Here is a 20,688-nt window from a genome sequence, read left to right as displayed (position 1 = left end):
ACCCATGTTTTGTTAATTGCGCCCAAAATAGTTTCACCAAAATTAGAAAATACCAAAAATGTAATATAAGAAGTATGATCACTCACTTTAAAAAGGATGGATCGAAACAACGATAAAAACTATGTTCTTTTAACTAAATTCGAGAAAAATTCATTTCTTCCAAGGGGAATTGGTTGTGTGGGTGAATTTTAATTTTTGCGCTTAAACATTTGTAAGAAGTGTATGTATAATAATAGTAGCAGTAAAACAAACTAATATATAAAAAGTGTAAAATAAACATTACCATAAGTACTAAATTAAATATAATAAAGTGTATAAAAAATAAGCTATTTGTATATGCAACTATTTCTAAAGGAAGATATAATCTTAGGCTATATACTACCATACATATTGTACATATCTATATATCATTCATTATTATCGTAATATGCTGCTGCTGTTGTTTGACTGTGTATCACACTCATACCCATCCATCCATTGAGGTGTGGAAGAGGATGTGGATATATGCCATATGATATATACATATGTATTTATCATATATGTGAGAGTATATAACGCGATAATAATTTGAAGTTATAGTTTCTTCTTGGTTTTCTTTTTTCGTTTTCGTATTATTTTCATATATGTATATTCTATGCTAAATAGAGAGACAAAGATAGGGGGGAGGGTTACAAAGGAAACATGGACACATGTTTACACATTGTTTTCGTTTTTTGTTTTAATTGCTTGGAGTATGGCCAGAGTTTCGCGCTTTGCATTTTGTTTTAAAAGAAGAATTGCTTGGTGATTGAAGTGTGTTACACAACTGTAAAATGATGAAATATTTACAGCTCTAGTTAGTTTACCATTAATGTGTGAGATTCCATGGGCGCCGCTGAATCATATAAAGTATCGGTATCTTGTGTAGGTTCGCCCTGTAGTTGACATTGATTCGATAGGGTGCCGGCACCACAATCGCAAAAGAAACTGTAAAGAAAAGAAGAAAGGGGTGTGATTACTATTTAATTTGGGAATGCCATATTACATTAAAGAAAATAAACAGTTAAACACGTTTTTGAGCTAAGCATCTAGGAAATCAACAGTGACATAAGAAAGTACAACAAAATAACGAAAGAGTGCATATGCGGATCATCGGCAGCTAACACTGATAAACTGAAAAAAAAACATTCTTTAAAAATCCCATTTATCAAAGTGATAAAAATATTCTTTAAAAATTGACGTTTATCAAAGTGATAAAAATATTCTTTACAAATCCACTTCCACAGAAGTAATAAAAAATTCTTAAAAAAATCCATGTTTATCCAAGTGATAAAAATATTCTTTAAAAATATACGTTTATCAAAATGATAACAATATTGTTTAAAAATACCACGCTTATCAAGGTGATGAAAATATTGTTTAAAAAATACACATTTATCGAAGCGATAAAAATATTGTTTAAAAATCCACGTTTATCAAAGTGATAAAAATATTATTTAGAAATACCACGCTTATCAAGGTGATGAAAATATTGTTTAAAAATTCACGTTAATCGAAGTTACAAAAATATTGTTTAAAAATTCACGTTAATCGAAGTTACAAAAATATTGTTTAAAAAAATCACGTTAATCGATAAAAATATTGTTTAAAAATCCACGTTTATCGAAGTCGTAAAAATATTGTTTAAAAATCCACGTTTATGGAAGTGATAAAAATATTGTTTAAAAATCCACGTTTATGGAAGTGATAAAAATATTGTTTAAAAATCCAAGTTTATCGAAGTGATATAAATATTTTTAAAAATTCACGTTTATCGAAGTGATAAAAATATTGTTTAAAAAATCCACGTTTATCGAAGTGATAAAAATATTTTGTAAAAAAATCCTCGTTAATCGAAGTGATAAAAGTATTGTTTAAAAATCCACGTTTATTGAAGTGTTAAAAATATTGTTTAAAAAATCGACGTTTATCAAAGTGATAAAAATATTGTTTAAAAAATCGACGTTTATCGACGTGATAAAAAAATTGTTTAAAAATCCACGTTTATCAAAGTGATAAAAATATTGTTTAAAAATGCACGTTTATCGAAGTGATAAAAATATTGTTTAAAAATGCACGTTTATCAAAGTGATAAAAATATTGTTTAAAAATCCACGTTTATCAAAGTGATAAAAATATTGTTTAAAAATCCACGTTTATCATAGTAATAAAAATATTGTTTAAAAATACCAAGATTATCAAGGTGATGAAAATATTGTTTAAAAAATACACATTTATCGAAGCCATAAAAATATTGTTTAAAAATCCACGTTTATCAAAGTAATAAAAATTTTGTTTAAAAATCCACGTTTATCATAGTAATAAAAATATTGTTTAAAAAATACCTAGATTATCAAGGTGATGAAAATATTGTTTAAAAAGTACACATTTATCGAAGCGATAAAAATATTGTTTAAAAATCCACGTTTATCAAAGTGATAAAAATATTGTTTAAAAATAATAGGTGATAAAAATGTTGTTTAAAAATCCACGTTTATCAAAGTGATAAAAATATTGTTTAAAAATCCACGTTTATCAAAGTGATAAAAATGTTGTTTAAAAATCCACGTTTATCGAAGTGATAAAAATATTGTGTAAAAATCCACGTTTATCGAAGTGATAAAAATATTGTTTAAAAATCCACGTTTATCGAAGTGATAAAAATATTGTTTAAAAGTCCACATTTATCGAAGTGATAAAAATATTGTTTAAAAATCCACGTTTATCGAAGTGATAAAAATATTGTTTAAAAATCCACGTTTATCGAAGTGATAAAAATATTGTTTAAAAATCCACGTTTATCGAAGTGATAAAAATATTGTTTAAAAATCCACGTTTATCGAAGTGATAAAAATATTGTTTAAAAATCCACGTTTATCGAAGTGATAAAAATATTGTTTAAAAATCCACGTTTATCGAAGTGATAAAAATATTGTTTAAAAATCCACGTTTATCGAAATGATAAAAATATTGTTTAGAAATCCACGTTTAGCAAAGTGATATACAATACAATATATTGTTTAAAAAATCCACGTTTATCGAAGTGATAAAAATATTCTTTAAAAAACCACGTTTATCAAAGTGATAAATATATTGTTTAAAATATCCAAGTTTATCAAACTGATAAAATTTCTACGTTTAACGAACTAATAAAAATTCAAAATTTGCTATGAGCATCCATTCCACAATCTAGTGGACTGGACGTCAGGCAATATATTCGTGATCTATTGTCCGGTTCTTTATGAGCGCTCTAAAACTCTACAATAAAAACTTTAACTTTTTCCAATTTTCCTCGATTTATTAGTTCAAGAATTAAATTCGATTTTTACAATAGAAACTCGTATCGAAAAGCTCGAAATTTTTTCCGTAAATCCATGTTTAACAGTTATTTTAATATTTTTATATGTATTTTACTGCTTATACTTTTATTTTATACTACTTACCGATCGTGCCTTATAAATTCTACATCATGTCCTGCATGACAATTTTTAATACAATTCACACAAATGGCATTGCGATCTGTTGTATTACATGTTTGACATCTATAGAAATCGTGCATGGGAAATGAAGTATAGCTGCTTATTTTATAAAGACATTGGCCACCGGAAACGGCCTTCTCCACCTCATCTTCGTTGTTGAATATTTGATTGCCCCGTGTTATGGGTTGGACACCACTGGCCAGGCACAAACCACCAAATTTATTCTTAAATATTTGATTATATTCTAAAGTGGCGGTTGCATTATTGGTAATCTCCACACCCGCTGCTTGTCCATCGTAAATACGATTGCGACGTAATATCGGATGGGATTGTGTTGAAATTAACACTCCCGCCTGGGTGTTGCGGAAAATATCATTCTCCTCCAGAATACCTTTGCCACCATTAAATATGCAAATACCACCATCACGACCATCGTAAATTTTATTACGTTTTAAGGTGGGATTTGAATCGGTTTTAATCCAAACACCGGCCATGGCATTATCGAAAATTTCATTTTGTTCCAAAAGGCCAAGGCCGCCGTTATAGACGAGAACACCACCGTTTTGTCCGCCCCAAATTTTATTGCCACGTATCACTGGATTGCTGCCTGTACGTATTTGTACTCCCGAATAGAGATGATTGAAGATGTCATTATCTTCCAATTTGCCATGACCGTTATCATAGAAATAAACACCAACCTGGTGGAAGGGATATTTTGGTTATTACTTTGCAAAGAAGTACAATATGAAATATTCTCTCTTACCTGTTTACCCGAATGTATACGATTCCTTCTTAAAACAGGTGTACTGCCAGTGGTTATCCACACCCCGGCCAACGTGTTGGAGTACACTTCATTCTCCTCAATAAGACCCTGACCCTTTTCATGCACATATATGCCACCATGTTGGCCATGATGAATTTTATTGTGCCGCACAATGGGATCACTGTTTGTGCGTATCTGTATGCCAGCCAAAGCATTGCCATAGATGTTATTGTGCTCTATAAGACCACGTCCCTCACCAAAAATATATACACCACCTTGATGACCGTTGTATATTTCATTTTTTCGTATGGTTGGATTGCTGTTTGATGTTATCCAAACGCCTGTGATAAGAAAACATATGGAAAAGTAATACAGTGGTATTCATGGAAGCCTAGTGGGTGACTTACCAGCAAAATTGTTTGAATGTATGCGATTCTCAATGAATTGACCCAAACCATTTTCATGTACATATATACCACCCGTCTGCCCGTGGTGAATTTCACATTTTACAACGGTAGGATTGGCACCAGCTTTTACTTCGAAACCTGCTATGCGATTATTGTGTATGTCGTTCTTTTCAAAATATCCCTGGGAAATAGAAAACAAAAAGAGTTAGACATATGGATATGCTTAAAAATTAATTTTTGGGTTATCGGCCAAAGGAAGTCTCATAAAAGAAAAAACATAATTTATAAATTAGGGATAAGATGGATGAAGAAATGACCTCCACTCATTGCTTGGATTGAGTTTTATCAACTCATAAAATTGAGATCCCAAAGAATTGGTGAAAACGTCTTTACAAAAAGTTGGTGAATATAACATTCCAAAAATGTCAATCTTTAGTTAAGTTCAAAAGAACTCATGAATACTTGATTCCAACATGATGTTGTAGCAGCATAAGTTTGATGCTAAATAGGCAGTCGCTGGTGATACGCTTTTGGTTTCGGATCTATCCGGTACAAAGAACCCACTGCCGTGGGTTTGCGATGAATTAACTGTAATAAGTATGGATGATTCACCAGAATAGATGCCATTCTAGATCACTTGTGCTAATCATCAGCTCTCTTTCTTTGGTATTTAACATTTAGCTGGGCATTTTTTCTACCCTCACTCCTAAAGCTCAGTTTTTCTTTTTTTAACTATCTATGTTTGAGCACCTACTATTCTTCTTTGATCTTTGTTATATGTTCCTTTTTACTTACCATTCCATTTTCAAATGTAAATATACCCACATCACGACCATGATGTATGTGATTCTCTCGCATAATAGGACTGGCGAAATTCTTCACCCAAATTCCGGCCAAAGCATTTCGACTAATTTCGTTGTGCTCATATGTTCCTTGAGCATAATCGGTTACGTAGAGACCCACATTTTCACAATCACTTATGTCACAATTCCTTATAATGGGATTAGCATTCACTCCACCCACACACACTGCTGCACCCACAACTGATGAGCTGCGTATTATACAATTATCCACAGTTGGGGAACAATTCTCACCAATATCGAGGCAGTAGTGTTTGTGATGTGATACTGTTGAGGTTACATCGGGTGAAAATTTCAATGTTAAATATCCTACATAGGCATATTTGGCGCCTTCGACAAACATTACCGTAGAACCAGCTTCACGTTCCAGCACCACAGCCTCAGCCACATTGCCGGGAGCTGCACCAATTAGCGCCACATCTGAATCAATAAAAAGGTATTCGCCCTTATAATGGCCAGCATGTAAGAAGATCAATGGACCCGGATGATCCAATGGTGGAACATTATCCTCATACATGTTGGCCAAAGCATTTACACTTGCACCCCCCGCCGTGGGATTAGAGAGACCTGCATTTATGGCTGCCGCTGAAGTTGATGCTCCTCCTGTTGCGGCTGCCCTCTCTTCTGGATAATCAAGGGCGGCTTGTATAGTATCAAAGAAGACTATACTACGGCCAGTATATTTCTTGTTTTGATAACCAGGTCGTACATGTACACCACGATAAAGTTGGCGAAAACTTTCCTTCCATGCATTGGCATATTCCGATTCTTCCGGCTTTTCAAACACAAATTTACACACCTCTGGATTAAAGAGTGGCAAATCATATTCGAACACCGATTGATACAAACGTTTCCAAAGCTCTGTATCATTTGCAATGGTATTGAAACGTTTGCAGACCTGAGCCAAACGACATAAATCTTGTTCCAGTAGATACGAAAATATAACTAGCAACACCTCATCGGGTAATTCATATTGCAAATACTGGGCTGCCGTGGGACCCATAAAACTTGTACCACTACCGCTCATATTAGGTGGTGACATCAGTGCTGTATCCATATTTACAGTATACAAACGACGAGACCTTTTGCGGGCTGGTAACATGAAACTATTTGCATCAGAACCACCAATTGGCAGGGCACTGCAATGCTGTTGTGGTATGGAACTGTGTACAGTTGGCGGGTGTGTTAGTGGTGCACCTGTGGGTGCATTATTCACCGGGAACGATGCATTGGTAGAGGGTGCATGTATAACAGCGGTTGACTGAGTGGAAGAAGTGTTCACTGAATTGCCATTGTTTAGTATATTTGAGACAGCAGATGATGATGTCGATGAGGAAGAAGACGACGACGAAGAGGGACCAACAATGACTCCAGTCATCATCATTGATGACGAATTGTGGTTCTGTGACGTCGTTGTGTGTGATGAGCACGATGGTGTGGGGGAAGTGTTGTTGTTGTTGCCGGAATTGGTACTTGATGATTGCTGTTGTAATACTGATGTGGAAGGCCATTGATCGTGGCTACTACTTGTGGGAAGTTTACTGCGTAAATCGTAGGGCGATTGATGGTGAACACATGCATTGGAGGAGGAAGATGCTGCCGATGATGATGAACCTGTTGATCCTGATGACGTAGAGGATGCTCCAATACCTGACAAAAACCCTGAAATGTAATAAGAAGAAAATTTGGAAATTATTAGTGATTATTAAAATAAAGTGGAGGGGGGACAGATAAAATATTACTGGAATTTGGGGAATTTTCGTAAATTCGGAAGTCCAATTTTAAAAAGTTGAAATCTTCATCCCAATAACCTGTGGTGGAAATCCCACAACAATCTGGATGATGCCCCAAATAATTGTAACTCTTGCCCAAACGTGATTAGAAAATACGAACAAAACAATTGGGGTTATTCTGAACGAAAATTCCCCGTGAATTTTTTCACTTTCTCCTTTAGTTGAAACGGAGGAATAACAAAACTCACGGGGAATTTTGTTCAGAGTGACCCCCCAATATTACTTACCATTACCTCCACCACCACTATTTGATGTGCCTGCATCTGGATCATTTATATGCATTCCAACATATTCGAATAATGACATTTGTCCCGTTGAAGGATTGTTGTTACCACTGTTCGTATTAACATTGCCACCGGACATTTGATTTAAACCCATATTTGTTGAGGATGATGACGAAGAGGACGAACAGGACGCATTTAATACTTGCACTTTGGAACATGAGGGCCCATTACCATCATACATATCACCTGTGGCAGAAGCTGTAGGTTGGTAATAAGAAAAATTACTCATAAATAAAATTGTTATTGTTTTATTGTAGTCGAATGACAAACCTGCTGCATTCGATGTACTTGCTGAGGTGGGTTGACACGAACCAGATGCAGATGATGAGGTTGCCGCAGATGATGAATTAATAGCTACCGAGTGATTTTGTATTATTTGTGATGATGAATTTTGTAATATCGGATCCATAATATTGCCTGAAAATAAAGGAGAAGATAAGTGTGTTAGACATGGATAAGAAAAAAAGGGAAAGTTATGAGTTTGGTATGGTTACGTTAGTATAGATAGTTAGCATATTTTCAACAAGAATTTGAAAATACATATTCACCAATGGAAGTTTAAAGTTCAGTATCATTCAATTTAGGTATTACACTCGGATCATTGTTGTTGTTGTAGCAATGCAAATATGTTCATATGTATTTATATTTTATCCAGTTATCTGGTTCCTGGATGCAGATTCAGAAACCTGGACTTGCTGCGTCCGCCTATAACACCCAAGCGGGTACTGCATCGACAATATTTCGTTGTGTTGATGTACCGGAAAAAATTTCGTGTCATGATGAGTTGTCATGAGAAACCCTGTTGCAGTTCTCAGATTGGATTCTGCATGGTTTGAATATCCATCCACTGCGTAGTGCCAACATTTGCATGAAGTACTGACTCCGCTCAGCTTACCGTAGACCGGTTTATTGCTTTGTAAGAGGTCTGCACCGAAGTAATGTTGGCCTAGGACTTGAGAACCTACTTCTGATATCTGTGGTTTATGCGGACGACTAAAACATGCTGTCGAACGTTACTTTCAATATTTTGAGATAGTAAGTGGTCGCAATCAGAGCACCATCGGTCAATATGTTCAGGGAGAGCCTCATTTCTGCTGAACAGGTGGTGAATAGTATGGCAGTAGATATCTTTATAATCATCAAATAGAAGAACTGCACTGCACTGCGGAATTGCGGAGGAAGAGTTGTTCAGTATCTCTCCGACAAATATGGGGACATCGGCTTATAGGTCTATCCAATGTAAGCAATGGTTCTAGGGAACAAGTTGAGGCATTCCGTCCTGCCTTGCCGTATAGAGTCTCTCTGTTCGACAGATATACCATTATTGTCACCTTTTCTGACGAATAACGTCAGACCATCTTCCTATTATCGTCTCCATCAGCAATCCGCCTGACTTCATCACCTCTGATCCCCCTACTTTATTTCAGAAAGAAGTAAATTTGTCGAACACCCCGATAGTTAACAGGGAGAAGGGAAGATTATTACAACCTGTGGAGAAGGTAATCAATGTGTGGATCAATCAATGTGTGCGGCGTCAACCAAGGAGGGTTGATATTTCCTTTAGTTCTTAACGTCTAACCTTTCCTGTATTCTGAGGTAATATATCCGGAACTGTTTGACCTCTACCTTTCTGAAATTCCACAACCTCCAGACGGCAAAGATGCGTTCGCTGATGGTTGTAGGGTCGTAAAACCGTGTTCCTTAGTAGCTGAGATTTGTGGGAGATTAAGGTCCTAATGCCGAACACAAACTGACCGCAATCCCACAGCAGTGGGTTATTTCGTACCTGATTGACCCGGAACCAAAAGTGTTCCGGCCAACGGCTGCCAACCCAGCATCAAACTTATGCTGCTACAACACAACAACAAGCTAACCCAAGCATCTCAGGGTCACATATTAGTTACCATGTGGAGAAGTGGATACAAGGTCCTGAAGTTTCTAGTCGGCAGCACTTGGAAATTAAACAAAGAATCCTTGCTAACCTCTTGTAACATGACAGGCTAGTGTGGTTTACGAATACAAGTGTGATGTAATGAAGAGTACCTTGTCAGAACACCACTGTGAGAACTGAAACTTCTGGGGCATATATTTCCGGAAATATGGATTTTCCTATTACTTTCGGAGCTTAGCCCTTAGACTCCATTTAAGTTAGTGTAGTCGGTACGATTCGCTGTTTGTCAAGTTGGCGTATCACTCACCATCGCAGATGATATTTGTGGAAGATTAAAAGTCCTAACGTCGTGTCGACAGGTATGCTGGCCATAAGCTAACCCAAGAGCCTCCGAACCGATTATGAGCAACGAGCTGAGAAGTGAGAACAAGGCCCTCAATTTCTTTTTTAACGCAATAGGTCGGACTTGGCGCGGACGTGGTCTGCGAATACAAGTGTGATGCAATGAAAGAGTACCCTATCAGAACTGCATCTTCCAGAAATATGAATTTTCCAATTATTTTCTCATCTTGGTCCGTAGATTCCATTTAAGTAAGTGAAGTCGATAATTTACTTAAAGAACTTGGGACGGCTTTGTCTCGGGAAATATAGACCTCTAAAAATACTTAGTTGTAGCTAGGACATTCGAATCCACCTGCCAATGGAAAATGGAACCAAGACCAAGTCTCAAAATGGACTTACCCTTTTTCATATACAAAAAGTAAGTAATATTGAGGTGAATACATTATTGGATTAATAATTAACAGAAAATCATATTTGAGAGATGGCATGGGCCTACAACTAAACTCCCCGCAGGTCATTTATTACTTGGTAGTGCGAGATTCTTGCTCAAATTAAAAATTAATGATAAGGTACGGGCAGAAGCTCAAGGTTAATGAAATTCAATAATATTAAAAATGTTGCCACCATAGAGCAATGGTATGTACACCCGCTTTGCACACATAAGGTCCTGGGTTCGATTCCCCGGCCAGGCAACATCAAAACACTTTTCAACGGTGCAAAATACCCCTCAGTAATGTTGGCGACATTTCCTGAGTATTTCAGCCATGTAAAACACGCCGTTCGGACTCGACGATAAACTGTAGGTCCCATATCTTGGAGCTAATATGAATCGGGGTGCACTCATTGATATGAGAGAAGTCTCCCTTGTCCCTTATGGGCTGTTTGTGGAACAATTATATATTATAATAATTGCTCTGTTCCAGAACTTGCAAGATGCTACTATTTTTTACTACGATAACAATTTTCCCTTTATGTTATCGGAAAAAATTGTAAAAATTAGTAGATTCTTGCAGTTCTGGAACAGACCAAATGTTGACTTTATGTCTAATGTGGTCTTAAATTTAGAGTTCAATTCAAATACAAATAATCAATACAATACATTTACCATTAAAAACATAATACAAAGTAATACTTACCAACCGGACGATTAGGCAAAGCTATGCGATTGGCACCCTTTCGTTTGGAACGCCGCACATAGGAGCGCGACGATGTAAACGATGCACTAGGCATTTTCCCAACGTATATGTTGTGTTATAATAAAACAACAGCAACAACAAATGTGATCAAATGTGTCTCTTTCGTCGTCGTTTCCCGGAATCGCCAATATGCACCTTCTTCAATATGATTTTGTGGGTTTCTCTTTAACAAATTTTGACCATATACACAACAAAAAATTGAACCATCCGCACAATATTCAACCCTTCACATACACGGCACAAGCAGCAGAGCACACCACTACACACAACTGCACTATGGCTGGCTGGCTGGCTGAGTGGCACTGCTTATATGTGAGAGGTCTGGGATTTATTTATTCATTCATTTTGTATCCTATAGATCTTGAAATATTCGGCTACCATGGAATTCTGCAAAAATTTATATTCTCTAAACATGCACGCACCACACCGCCGTGTCCCTTTAAAAGAAAAGGGATTGCAACAAAAAATGTTTTTCTTATATGCACTTTTTGTGGACCAATTTCCGAAATTTATAAAGTTCCCAGCACAGGCACGGGATAACAAAAGGAGGAACCGTACGCCATTTTCATTTAACAGAGATGCCAACTCTAGGAAAATATATAACAACACAATTAATGTATTCCAATTGTATGAATATTATTGGTAATTTTTTACTATTTTTTTAATTATTTTCAATTCTTATTTGTTTAAATCTTTTGTTCACAATTTTATTCATAACAACAATTTTTTTATATTTACAGAACAATTAAATTATTGGCAACTCTGTATACCGCCTTCCTTTATCCTAGTTCTTTTCCTGCTACCTTTGTAGTGTTGCCATATCACTGTAGCAGCGGGTATTAAGAGAATCAATACGACAAAGGAAAGTAACTTTTTTTGTTTTATTTCTTTATTTAAACATTCTTGTTTTTATTTAACACTTTACTATTTGTTAAACCAACAACTTTAATGACGATATCATTCAATTCACCAAACGCACACAACTACACTTAAGTTGGCATAAACAATTTGTTACACACTATTTTTGTGTTTAAACAATGTATATTGAAAAAAAAAATATATAATGATGATGACTGAACAACCAAGTCTTCTTTTTTCTGTCTACTTTTTCACAACTCGTTTTTTGTCTCACGGATTTCGTAGTATCGATTTTAGATTATTCGTTGAACTTGAATATATTTATTACAAGTAAATTATTCAGAACTGTTTTTTATAATGTTATCAGGTTATTTATATTTCCATAATTATATCCCGATATTTTATTTTTAATTATTATAATTTTACACACACAAAACTACTCGATATAACTCATGGTCTTCTTCTTCCTGTATAACAAAATAATATAAGCGTGAATTGATAACACAATAAATAGGCGGCTGTTAATTATTGACAAACGTAACGTAACCCGATGTCGTGTAAAATAGGGAACAAATTGAATACTCTTCCAGCTGGCGGAAAAAATCTGATTTTTTTTAATTGTAAGTTTTTTCTAAGTAGCCGGCCTTCGGCCGGGGATTTAAGACTTTCTCTTATGGACAGGAGCCAATTTAGGGCACGGGAACAACATTTTTTTAATTTAAATTTTTTTCTTACTTTAACAAGAGAATTTACGGAACTTCAGAGGCCCATATCTCGGGAAGTATGAAATCCCCCCCCCCCCCACAAACTTTATATATTTGTAATCAGGACGTAAAGATCTACCTGTGGTAAACATTTCAGATTTTTCCGCCAGCTGGTAGAGTATTCAATATATGCCTAAAATAGCACTAAAGCTGAAAACACATCCAACGTTTGGGTAAAGTTTTGTGTAGTTTTGGTAGCAGCAACTGCCGTTTTTGGTAACATAAGATATCAAAATTTGACATAAATTCAATGCAATTGACACATTATGTTACCATCAGCTGGGATGATAATGCTACCTTCTTATTGTATCATGACCTGAGGTTACCATTTTTACCATTTGTTACCATTTTTAACCTGCAAAGCGTTCCTTAACCCCAAAAGTGGTAAAACTGGCAGCAATTTTTAAGAGAGTGAGAGGGAAGAGAGCATTTATGCCTTTCTCTTCTACTACAGGCATTGTACAATTACTTAGGTAGATGCCTCAGCCCAGCTGATCGAATCTAAAACGTCAAAAAAATAGGACTTCGCCATGAAAAATCAAAACAAAAACCATATAATTTTGTAAGTCGATGGTCAGACTAGCAAGGCTTCATGAAACCAATTTCGTTAAAGTTTCTTTTCAAATTTCGTTAGTGTCCACACACGTTAACGTGAAATTTAAGATCTTTGCGTGTCCTCTTTATTTTACCATTCGCGCTTGTTGTGTTTCTCATACCAATAAAAACAAAAAAAGACATAAATAAACCAAAAACAACACAAAATAATTAACATTAATAATTAAATTAATATTAATAGTTAAATTTTCACTATTTCATTAATTAAATGTTTTTATTAAATATATTTATGTTTGTTTTGTTGTTAACGTTTGCTTGAGAAAATAAAAATGAAAGAAATTTGAAGAAAAAATCTTGCAACGAAGAACAAGAAGAGGCAACACAACAAACACAGAAAACCATGTACATGGGTTTCACTACTTCATACCCCTCGCCTATAAACTTGACGTCGCCATGTTGAAATCGTGCTAGTCTGACCATCGAGACCATTTGGCGAAAAATTTGACATTTTACATTACAAAAAAAGATGCTTTGTTGTAGCAATTCGCCTATGTTTCTACCTAAAGTCCAATTTACATATGCACATTAAATGATTTCGTTTTACGAAATCCTAGAATCAAATGAAGTGTATTTACATCTGTTTTTTGCGTCATTTGCTTACGCACACAATCGCACATACACACTTATACAATAACACAAACACACGCACACAATATATTTATTCAAAGAAATAGGAATTTCACAACACAAATGTGTATCAAATAACTTAAATTAATTCTAAAAACAAAAAAACATAATTTTTGCAAGTTTTTTAAACATTTATTTTCACTTTTGTCATCGTTTGAGTATTTTTGTTTTTCTACAACACACACAAACAAACAAAGACATCATAAAACAGTTGGATTTTTTGGTAGTTTATAACAAAAAAAACTGGGCTGCTTATAATAGTATGGTGTTTTCGTGCGTTGTTTAGAATAAATTTGGCGAAAAATTTATTTTTGTATGGTAAATGACGCAAAATGTTGCCTGTTTTAGCAAATAAATGACGAAACAGCTCCAAATGACGAAAAAGTTGCTAATGTAAATTGGACATAAGTAATTGTACCATGACCACAGGCTACCGACAAATTTCTGCAGGTAAAAAATGGCAGAACTGATTTTTCGACTTTTGGTTGGCGATTATTTCACAATGAAGACAAAAATGGACGAAAAACCAGAAAAAAAAGTCGAACGCTGACAAAACTAAGTTGAAAACTGTGAAATAAAAGACGAAAATTGATTTTTATTGGTCTGTTCCAGAACTGCAAGAATCTACTAATTTTTACTATTTTTTCCGATAACATACAGGAAAAAATGTTATCGTAGTAAAAAGTAGTAGATTTTTGCGGGTTCTGGAACAGAGTGTATATTCCTTTTTGACATTGCTACCAGTAGTGCGATTCTCTAACTCATTTTTTGAGTTAACGATATTTTTCGGTAAGTTAGCGACCAATAAAAAGTAGTCGTAAAGTTCTATCGTTAGCAACAATTTTGTCAACTTTTATTTGAACTTTTCATTCATAATAAATCCGGCTAATGAAGTCATATCTAATGGCCTGTTCCCGTACTTTATAAAGTGGTAAAAGTCGTAAAAGTTGTAAAAGTCGTAAACGATTTTCATATAAATTCTGTGTACGGGAACGCAAAATGTGTAAAAGTGGTAAAAATTGTAAAAACTTTTTAGTTCTGGAACAGAGTTTAAATGGGCTATTAGTCCCGGTCCACACTAGAGTGATTTCAATGAAAAAAATTGCATGAAATTAGCTGGATTTAACACATTATCAGGTTTTATTTGCTAAATCCAGCCAAAATCAACCAAATTTCCCATACACAAATAAATCCTCCTATTGAGTGGATTTGTTTTAAATCTGGCATAAATCCTCGTATACAACTCTGTTTTTTTGCAACATGTTGCTAGAAAATACAAAAAGTTACAAGCTGCCACAAGAAACAAGGTAGATGCATCGGAGAATTGCTACACTAAAAATAATTTAAAATGTAAAAATTTGTAAACAAGGCGGAAAAATTAAATTTGTTTTGATGTAAAAAGTTGATTTTAATCAACCAAGACTAATATTTATTATGTCTAAACGATAAAATAATTCGTTTATATATTATAGACGGGCAAATTGCGATAAAGTAATTCTTTATTTCCTCTTTATTTAGCATTAGTAGCATAATGTGCTAACATTTTCAGTATTAAACAATAAATTTGTAATTTGACGTATGTTTTTTGAGACGAATTCAATTTACAAAAAATTCTTTTGACGTTTCAAATTCGATCAGATGGGCTGATGCATCTACCTTGGTAATTGTGCTGTGAACAAAAATCAGCTGACTGTCATTTAAATCCTCCAAAATGTATATCTAAATGCAATCCAGTCGAGGATTTATGGCTAGTCTAATGAGCTATTACGGTGTTGATATGAGAACTTTTTGAACAAAAAAGTGGCGAAGGCGCCCATGTTACCATATATCACGGAATTTGTACTAGAAAAAAGTTTGCCGAGTTTTATTGAAATCGGTTTATATTTGGTTATTTGGTTATAGCTCCCATATATATTTTTGCCCGATTTTTGGTATTTGGTGCTCCAATTTTGCTATGTATGCCCAATTTTGATGAATTTTGAAATGTACGACAGAATTTGGACTAGAAATAAGTTCGCCAAAGTATTTTCAAAACGGTTCAGATTTGGGTATAGCTCTCATATATGTTCGCCCAATTTCTAGCAGTTGACACATCAAAAACGAAATTGGATAGTCACGGTCAACATTAGCGCGAATTTCATTAAAAAATTTCATGATATTAGACGTTTTTAGAGAATTCCCCCCTACTGCAATTTCATGATTTTACTTTACTATGGATCTCGATCTGGAAGCGTATAATTTCATGAAATTTTTGAATGAAATTCACGCTAGTGTGGACCGGGACATAGACATTCTTTGAAATTTGGAAAATGTAACTCAATTCGGTCTAGAAAAAATTTCGCCAGCTTATATTGAAGTCGTGGTGGTGTAAGGTACCATATAGTCGGCCCCGCCCGACTTTGATCCTTTCCTTAGTCTCGGCCCACACAAGAGTAATTTCACTGAAATTTTAACATGAAATTATGCGTCTCTAGATCGAGTTCCATAGTAGAGTAAAATCATGCAATTGCTGTAATGGGTTATTCGGCCTATGAACTCCTAATTTCATGTGTTATGTCACCCTTCGATGCGCCGAACGTGAAGGATCACCTTCACTTTACACCGCTGTATTTTAATCAGCTGTTCAACGCCGTCCAAATGTTTGTCGGCACCGCGCTGATCAAATCTGACATTTTGCTTGCAAAAAAAAAGGCGCCATGATTGCGAAAATCATTGCAGTAGAAAATTCTGAAGAGGCAACAAGCCGAAAAAAGGAGAATAACGAAGAAGTCATAAAACTTCTTCTCGAAAGTGTGGCTGTACACAATTTTATTAATTCTCCAAGAATAAAATTGTTAACACCATTTGTTCCTATTCTTCGAAATATAATTGCAGCACCAAATGGTAAGTTGCTTGCTTTCGCGGAAATAACTCGGAGGAAAATTCTCAATTTTTTTCTGGAAATTTACAGAACGTTGCAACTGGGCAGGATAACTGTACTTTACACGCGGTTGGCCGTTCATCATTAGGCCTGACCACGTGCATCTTCCCATAAGACACACCATCTCCACCAATACGCCCCAAACACCTATGAATTCGTTGCACATGCAATAGTTTCCATAACCTAAAAATTGCATGCAGCCACACACCACACTACACGTTTGCCTCTTCGTCCAAAAATTATTCCCGACAGCAGCACCAGTCGCCATGTGTTCCACACAAACACACTTCTAGTTTGTGGTTCACGTCTGCAATTTAATCGTATTGTCACCCCGCCAATTGTGATACCAAACATCATTGAAGACATCGTATCATCACTTGAATTTTGCTGGTTGATCCTAAGACAGTCGTTTGCCCATCCACCATTTTGGAATGGCCTTGTTCAACTTTACACGTGTCATAATGACGGCTTCCAGAACCATCTAACCTTTGGGCTACACACAGCAACTTAGTAAGCCACAAATTAGTGCAAGCAGTCGTCTACAAATTTTCAACCCAAAATTGGATTACAATAAGGCGGAATCCTGCATTTATAATTCGTGAACACGCCACCTGATCGACCATTTGTCTGTCCATACTGTTCTGGAAAAATCTAATAAATTGCATCGCTTCTACATCCCAGTGCAACAGCAGTTCATTTTGTTACGTCACCAACTCGGATTATAACCACCTGTTGTGGCACACATCTGTGCACAACATAAACCCTGGTAAGAACACAGTGTTGACAATCAAAAGTCATCAAGTCGAGTTCCACGTGAGAATTAACAACAACCCGATCGGTGTCATCATAAAATTCCTGCTGTTTAATAAAGTGATGTTCATTGGTTCTGGGCCGCAACATTATTACCATTGTGTAAAATTAACAACACTTAACTGGCAACATAAGATTTTGTGAAACATTAACTTGCTCTGTTAAGTACACCTCATCAAGAAGTTGGAATAAACACCACCATTCTCATGCATTTTACCTCCACCTCTCTATTTGCATCAACGTTCTGTTAGGACATTCTGTCCTACGTCACCACATTCATCTATAATGGACGGTCTCAATTGTAGGCTATAAAGGCAATAGTTAGCTGTTATAGTCTCCAACAATAGTCAACAACGGCAGTGCTTTCAACGTATTCATTACAACAACAGTGGTAAATAGTCAACAACAACAGCGCTAAATATCATCAAAATTATTTTGGCCACAACAGAATTCTGCAGTAGTGATCGTCATCAACAAACAACATCCCTCATTTTATTCATCACAAAGGCAACAGTCAACAAAAGCAGTGTTTGTTACCAGCAAAATTATCTCGTCGGAACTGAAGTCCCCACTACGCAGTCAACAGCAACAGTAACTGCAAGAATCAACAACTGTTCAACAACAACAAGTCCAGCCTACCATCGTCTACATCTGGCAGCAAAAGCAGTGGTAAATAACATCAATATCATCTGGCAGCAACAACGATTTAACAGCCGTGACGTTTACATCATTCATCCAGCCTTATGAACACACAAGAGTTATAAGTATAGGAAGTTTGCGTAAGTCTTAAAATATTGAAAGAAAAGTTATGGACAGTATAATGGGAAGCCATAGTATATCATTTTGCATGGTTTACCATACGTGGTCCAAAAGTTTTGTTAAATGATTATTGACTTTTAAATGATTCATATTTATATTTTGCAATTATACAATTCACCTGTTGTCTAGTTGTAAGATATATACCTTTTCGATTTCCTATTTATACCCCCTAGCCTTATATTCTTTCCTATACAATCTTATACGATTATTTCTTGCCATCTATCTGATCTATAGTATTATTCTAATTTATACTGCTATACACAGACTCCTATTTCAGTTTAACTAATAGTTTGTTTTTTTATCTGAAATCTAATCTTTTGCAAAGTTATCTAAATTACGCTTCCTTGAAGCATACTTTTAGGCTTATAGGAATTGTAATTAATCTGATTTCTTTTTATACATAAACTTTTATCTTTGTTGATGTTTACCAACTTTTGCTTTGGTAATCCCATTATCTAAAATAACAACACCATCTGTCTTTGAGATAGAAAAAATCATTTCCTTATCTTTTCGAGCTCGACTAGGCAGGGAAAAATTTTAATGTTACCATATCGCTTGTGCAAATTGGCACATATTGATGGGAAGACCAAACCGGTTATTAATTTTTGCTTTATATTTAATTATATAGATTTTAAATAACTTTAAAAGATATTTCATCCTAAGGATGAACAAGTTGTATAATGAAATACCTGTTATCATTAACTTAAGCTTAATTTAGTTAATAAGTTAAGATAAGTTATATGAAATTGTTTGAGCCCTACTTAGGCGCAATAAATTGTTTGAAGTCATGAATGAAATGAACATGCTTGAGTAGAATGTAATCATGAATCGGTAAGGTAAGAAGGTATAAGGGTCAGTGAAGAAAATATTTTGGGGGTCCTCTTAGTTCAGAGGCCCATTAGGGGGTTCATGTTAGGAACCCATAGGGAGGGCAGAGGGTACCCAAATTCCACCTAGGGTACCAGCAACAACAACAACAACCAAATTCAATACAACAACAAGGCTTTTCCTGGTTTTCTTATAAATTGATATATTTTTTTTGTATGTGCCCAAGTGCACCTCCTCGCCGCTAGAGCTTAAGCCGGAGCCAAAATAGTCAAATGCCATTGCCACCTTGGTAACCAATAGAGGTCATACTTGCCAGGCACATTACAAAATGGCGCCCAACGTACAAGCCGATGTCTTAGGTTCAACTCCCCTTAATGGGAATTGTTCCTGAACATTAGGTGTATGAATTTTTGTTTGATTGGTTTTCAGTATGTCTTGAGTTGTTGTTATATTACAACATACCAATTGCGACTTAAGGTCAATTAAATTTTAACATCATTTCTTGAATTCCATCTTAAAGGAAAAGAGTTTTAGTCGTCTTGCAAGCCTGAGTTTATGTCAAGCTGCAATTTTGTGACAAAACTTCTGCGTTATTGAATTCATACTTCGACTTTCTTTAAAGCTTTGTAATATATTGTCATCTGCAGTTGATTATTTATGATCATTTGCATGATTTGCGATATTATAGATACTTTAATATATTGATTTATTAGAATTGAAATTTTTGGGAAAAATTTTTGACTGCGCTTTTCAAAGATAATGAAGATTGTTTGTTGTTGTTGTTTATTCTTTTTTATCTTGGCTGATACCTTAACCTTCTACTAATTACCTTTAACTTTATGAAAATTCTGATCTACAATTATTTGAACTCTTTCTAAAAACTATTGACACTAAAATTATTGATATTGATTCGATTGTTGGCACGTTTAAGACATAGTGAGTTACCCAGTTTTTTTGGCACCTGCACTAACGAATTCTTTTGGCACAACTTTTTTATTTCTGTCTCCGGTTTGAGAATTGTATATAGCACTTCGTCGTGGAACCTGGTGAAATTTTCGAGATTTTAGTCGAGTGTGAGATTTACTTTTGAATTTCTCGGGACCTTTTGATAGTAAAGGGGCCTTCGCTATTTTACTATACACTTTGCTTGAAGTTTTCTACAGTAGAATTACTATTCCAATTCAGATAGCTAGAAGCATAGGGTCGTCGCCCACAAGACTTTTGTTTTTTTTTCTTTGTTTTTAAAAGACTACAGGAGGGGTTTGATAGGCTCAAACTACCGATTGCTAGTTCTTACTTTTAAAATATATAAGCTTTAAGTAGTAATATATTTTTGTTTGTTTTCACGTACACACAGGGTGTACACAGAACTGGACTAACTGTACCCGAAGACTGGTCTTCAGTTCGACTCGAG

The 20,688-nt window shown here is 35.2% G+C and overlaps 1 protein-coding gene and 1 long non-coding RNA gene across 35 annotated transcripts; one reads left to right on the top strand and one right to left on the bottom strand.

Moving 5' to 3' along the window:
- Positions 1-153: 153 nt before the first annotated feature.
- On the bottom strand, positions 154-12,377 carry FBXO11 (F-box protein 11). Of its 34 annotated transcripts, none has more exons than XM_073961332.1 (10): positions 12,322-12,367; positions 11,592-11,620; positions 10,974-11,470; positions 7,875-8,021; positions 7,548-7,802; positions 5,463-7,189; positions 4,668-4,848; positions 4,261-4,601; positions 3,462-4,195; positions 154-966 (listed from the first exon to the last, which is right to left on the bottom strand). In XM_073961332.1, the coding sequence occupies exons 3-10, from the start codon at positions 11,065-11,067 to the stop codon at positions 837-839; spliced, it is 3,609 nt and encodes a 1,202-aa protein (XP_073817433.1). In that variant the 5' UTR covers positions 11,068-11,470; positions 11,592-11,620; positions 12,322-12,367; the 3' UTR covers positions 154-836. The 34 variants fall into 34 exon arrangements, with proteins under 34 accessions (XP_073817433.1, XP_073817435.1, XP_073817451.1 ...); XM_073961334.1 differs by having other exon boundaries at positions 11,772-12,360; XM_073961350.1 differs by having other exon boundaries at positions 10,974-11,420; positions 12,322-12,360.
- Positions 12,378-16,608: 4,231 nt separating this feature from the next.
- On the top strand, positions 16,609-19,243 carry LOC141391293 (uncharacterized). Its single transcript, XR_012409615.1, has 2 exons — positions 16,609-16,780; positions 16,848-19,243. It is a non-coding gene; the product is annotated as an uncharacterized lncRNA (long non-coding RNA).
- Positions 19,244-20,688: the final 1,445 nt, after the last annotated feature.

The sequence above is a fragment of the Musca autumnalis genome, unplaced genomic scaffold (assembly GCF_047663935.1).
Source record: "Musca autumnalis isolate F117 unplaced genomic scaffold, ASM4766393v1 scaffold_1, whole genome shotgun sequence".
In the NCBI taxonomy this organism is placed as follows: Eukaryota; Metazoa; Arthropoda; class Insecta; order Diptera; family Muscidae; genus Musca; species Musca autumnalis.
Note: the sequence above shows the minus strand (reverse complement) of the source record. Positions and strands in the feature narration are given on the sequence as shown.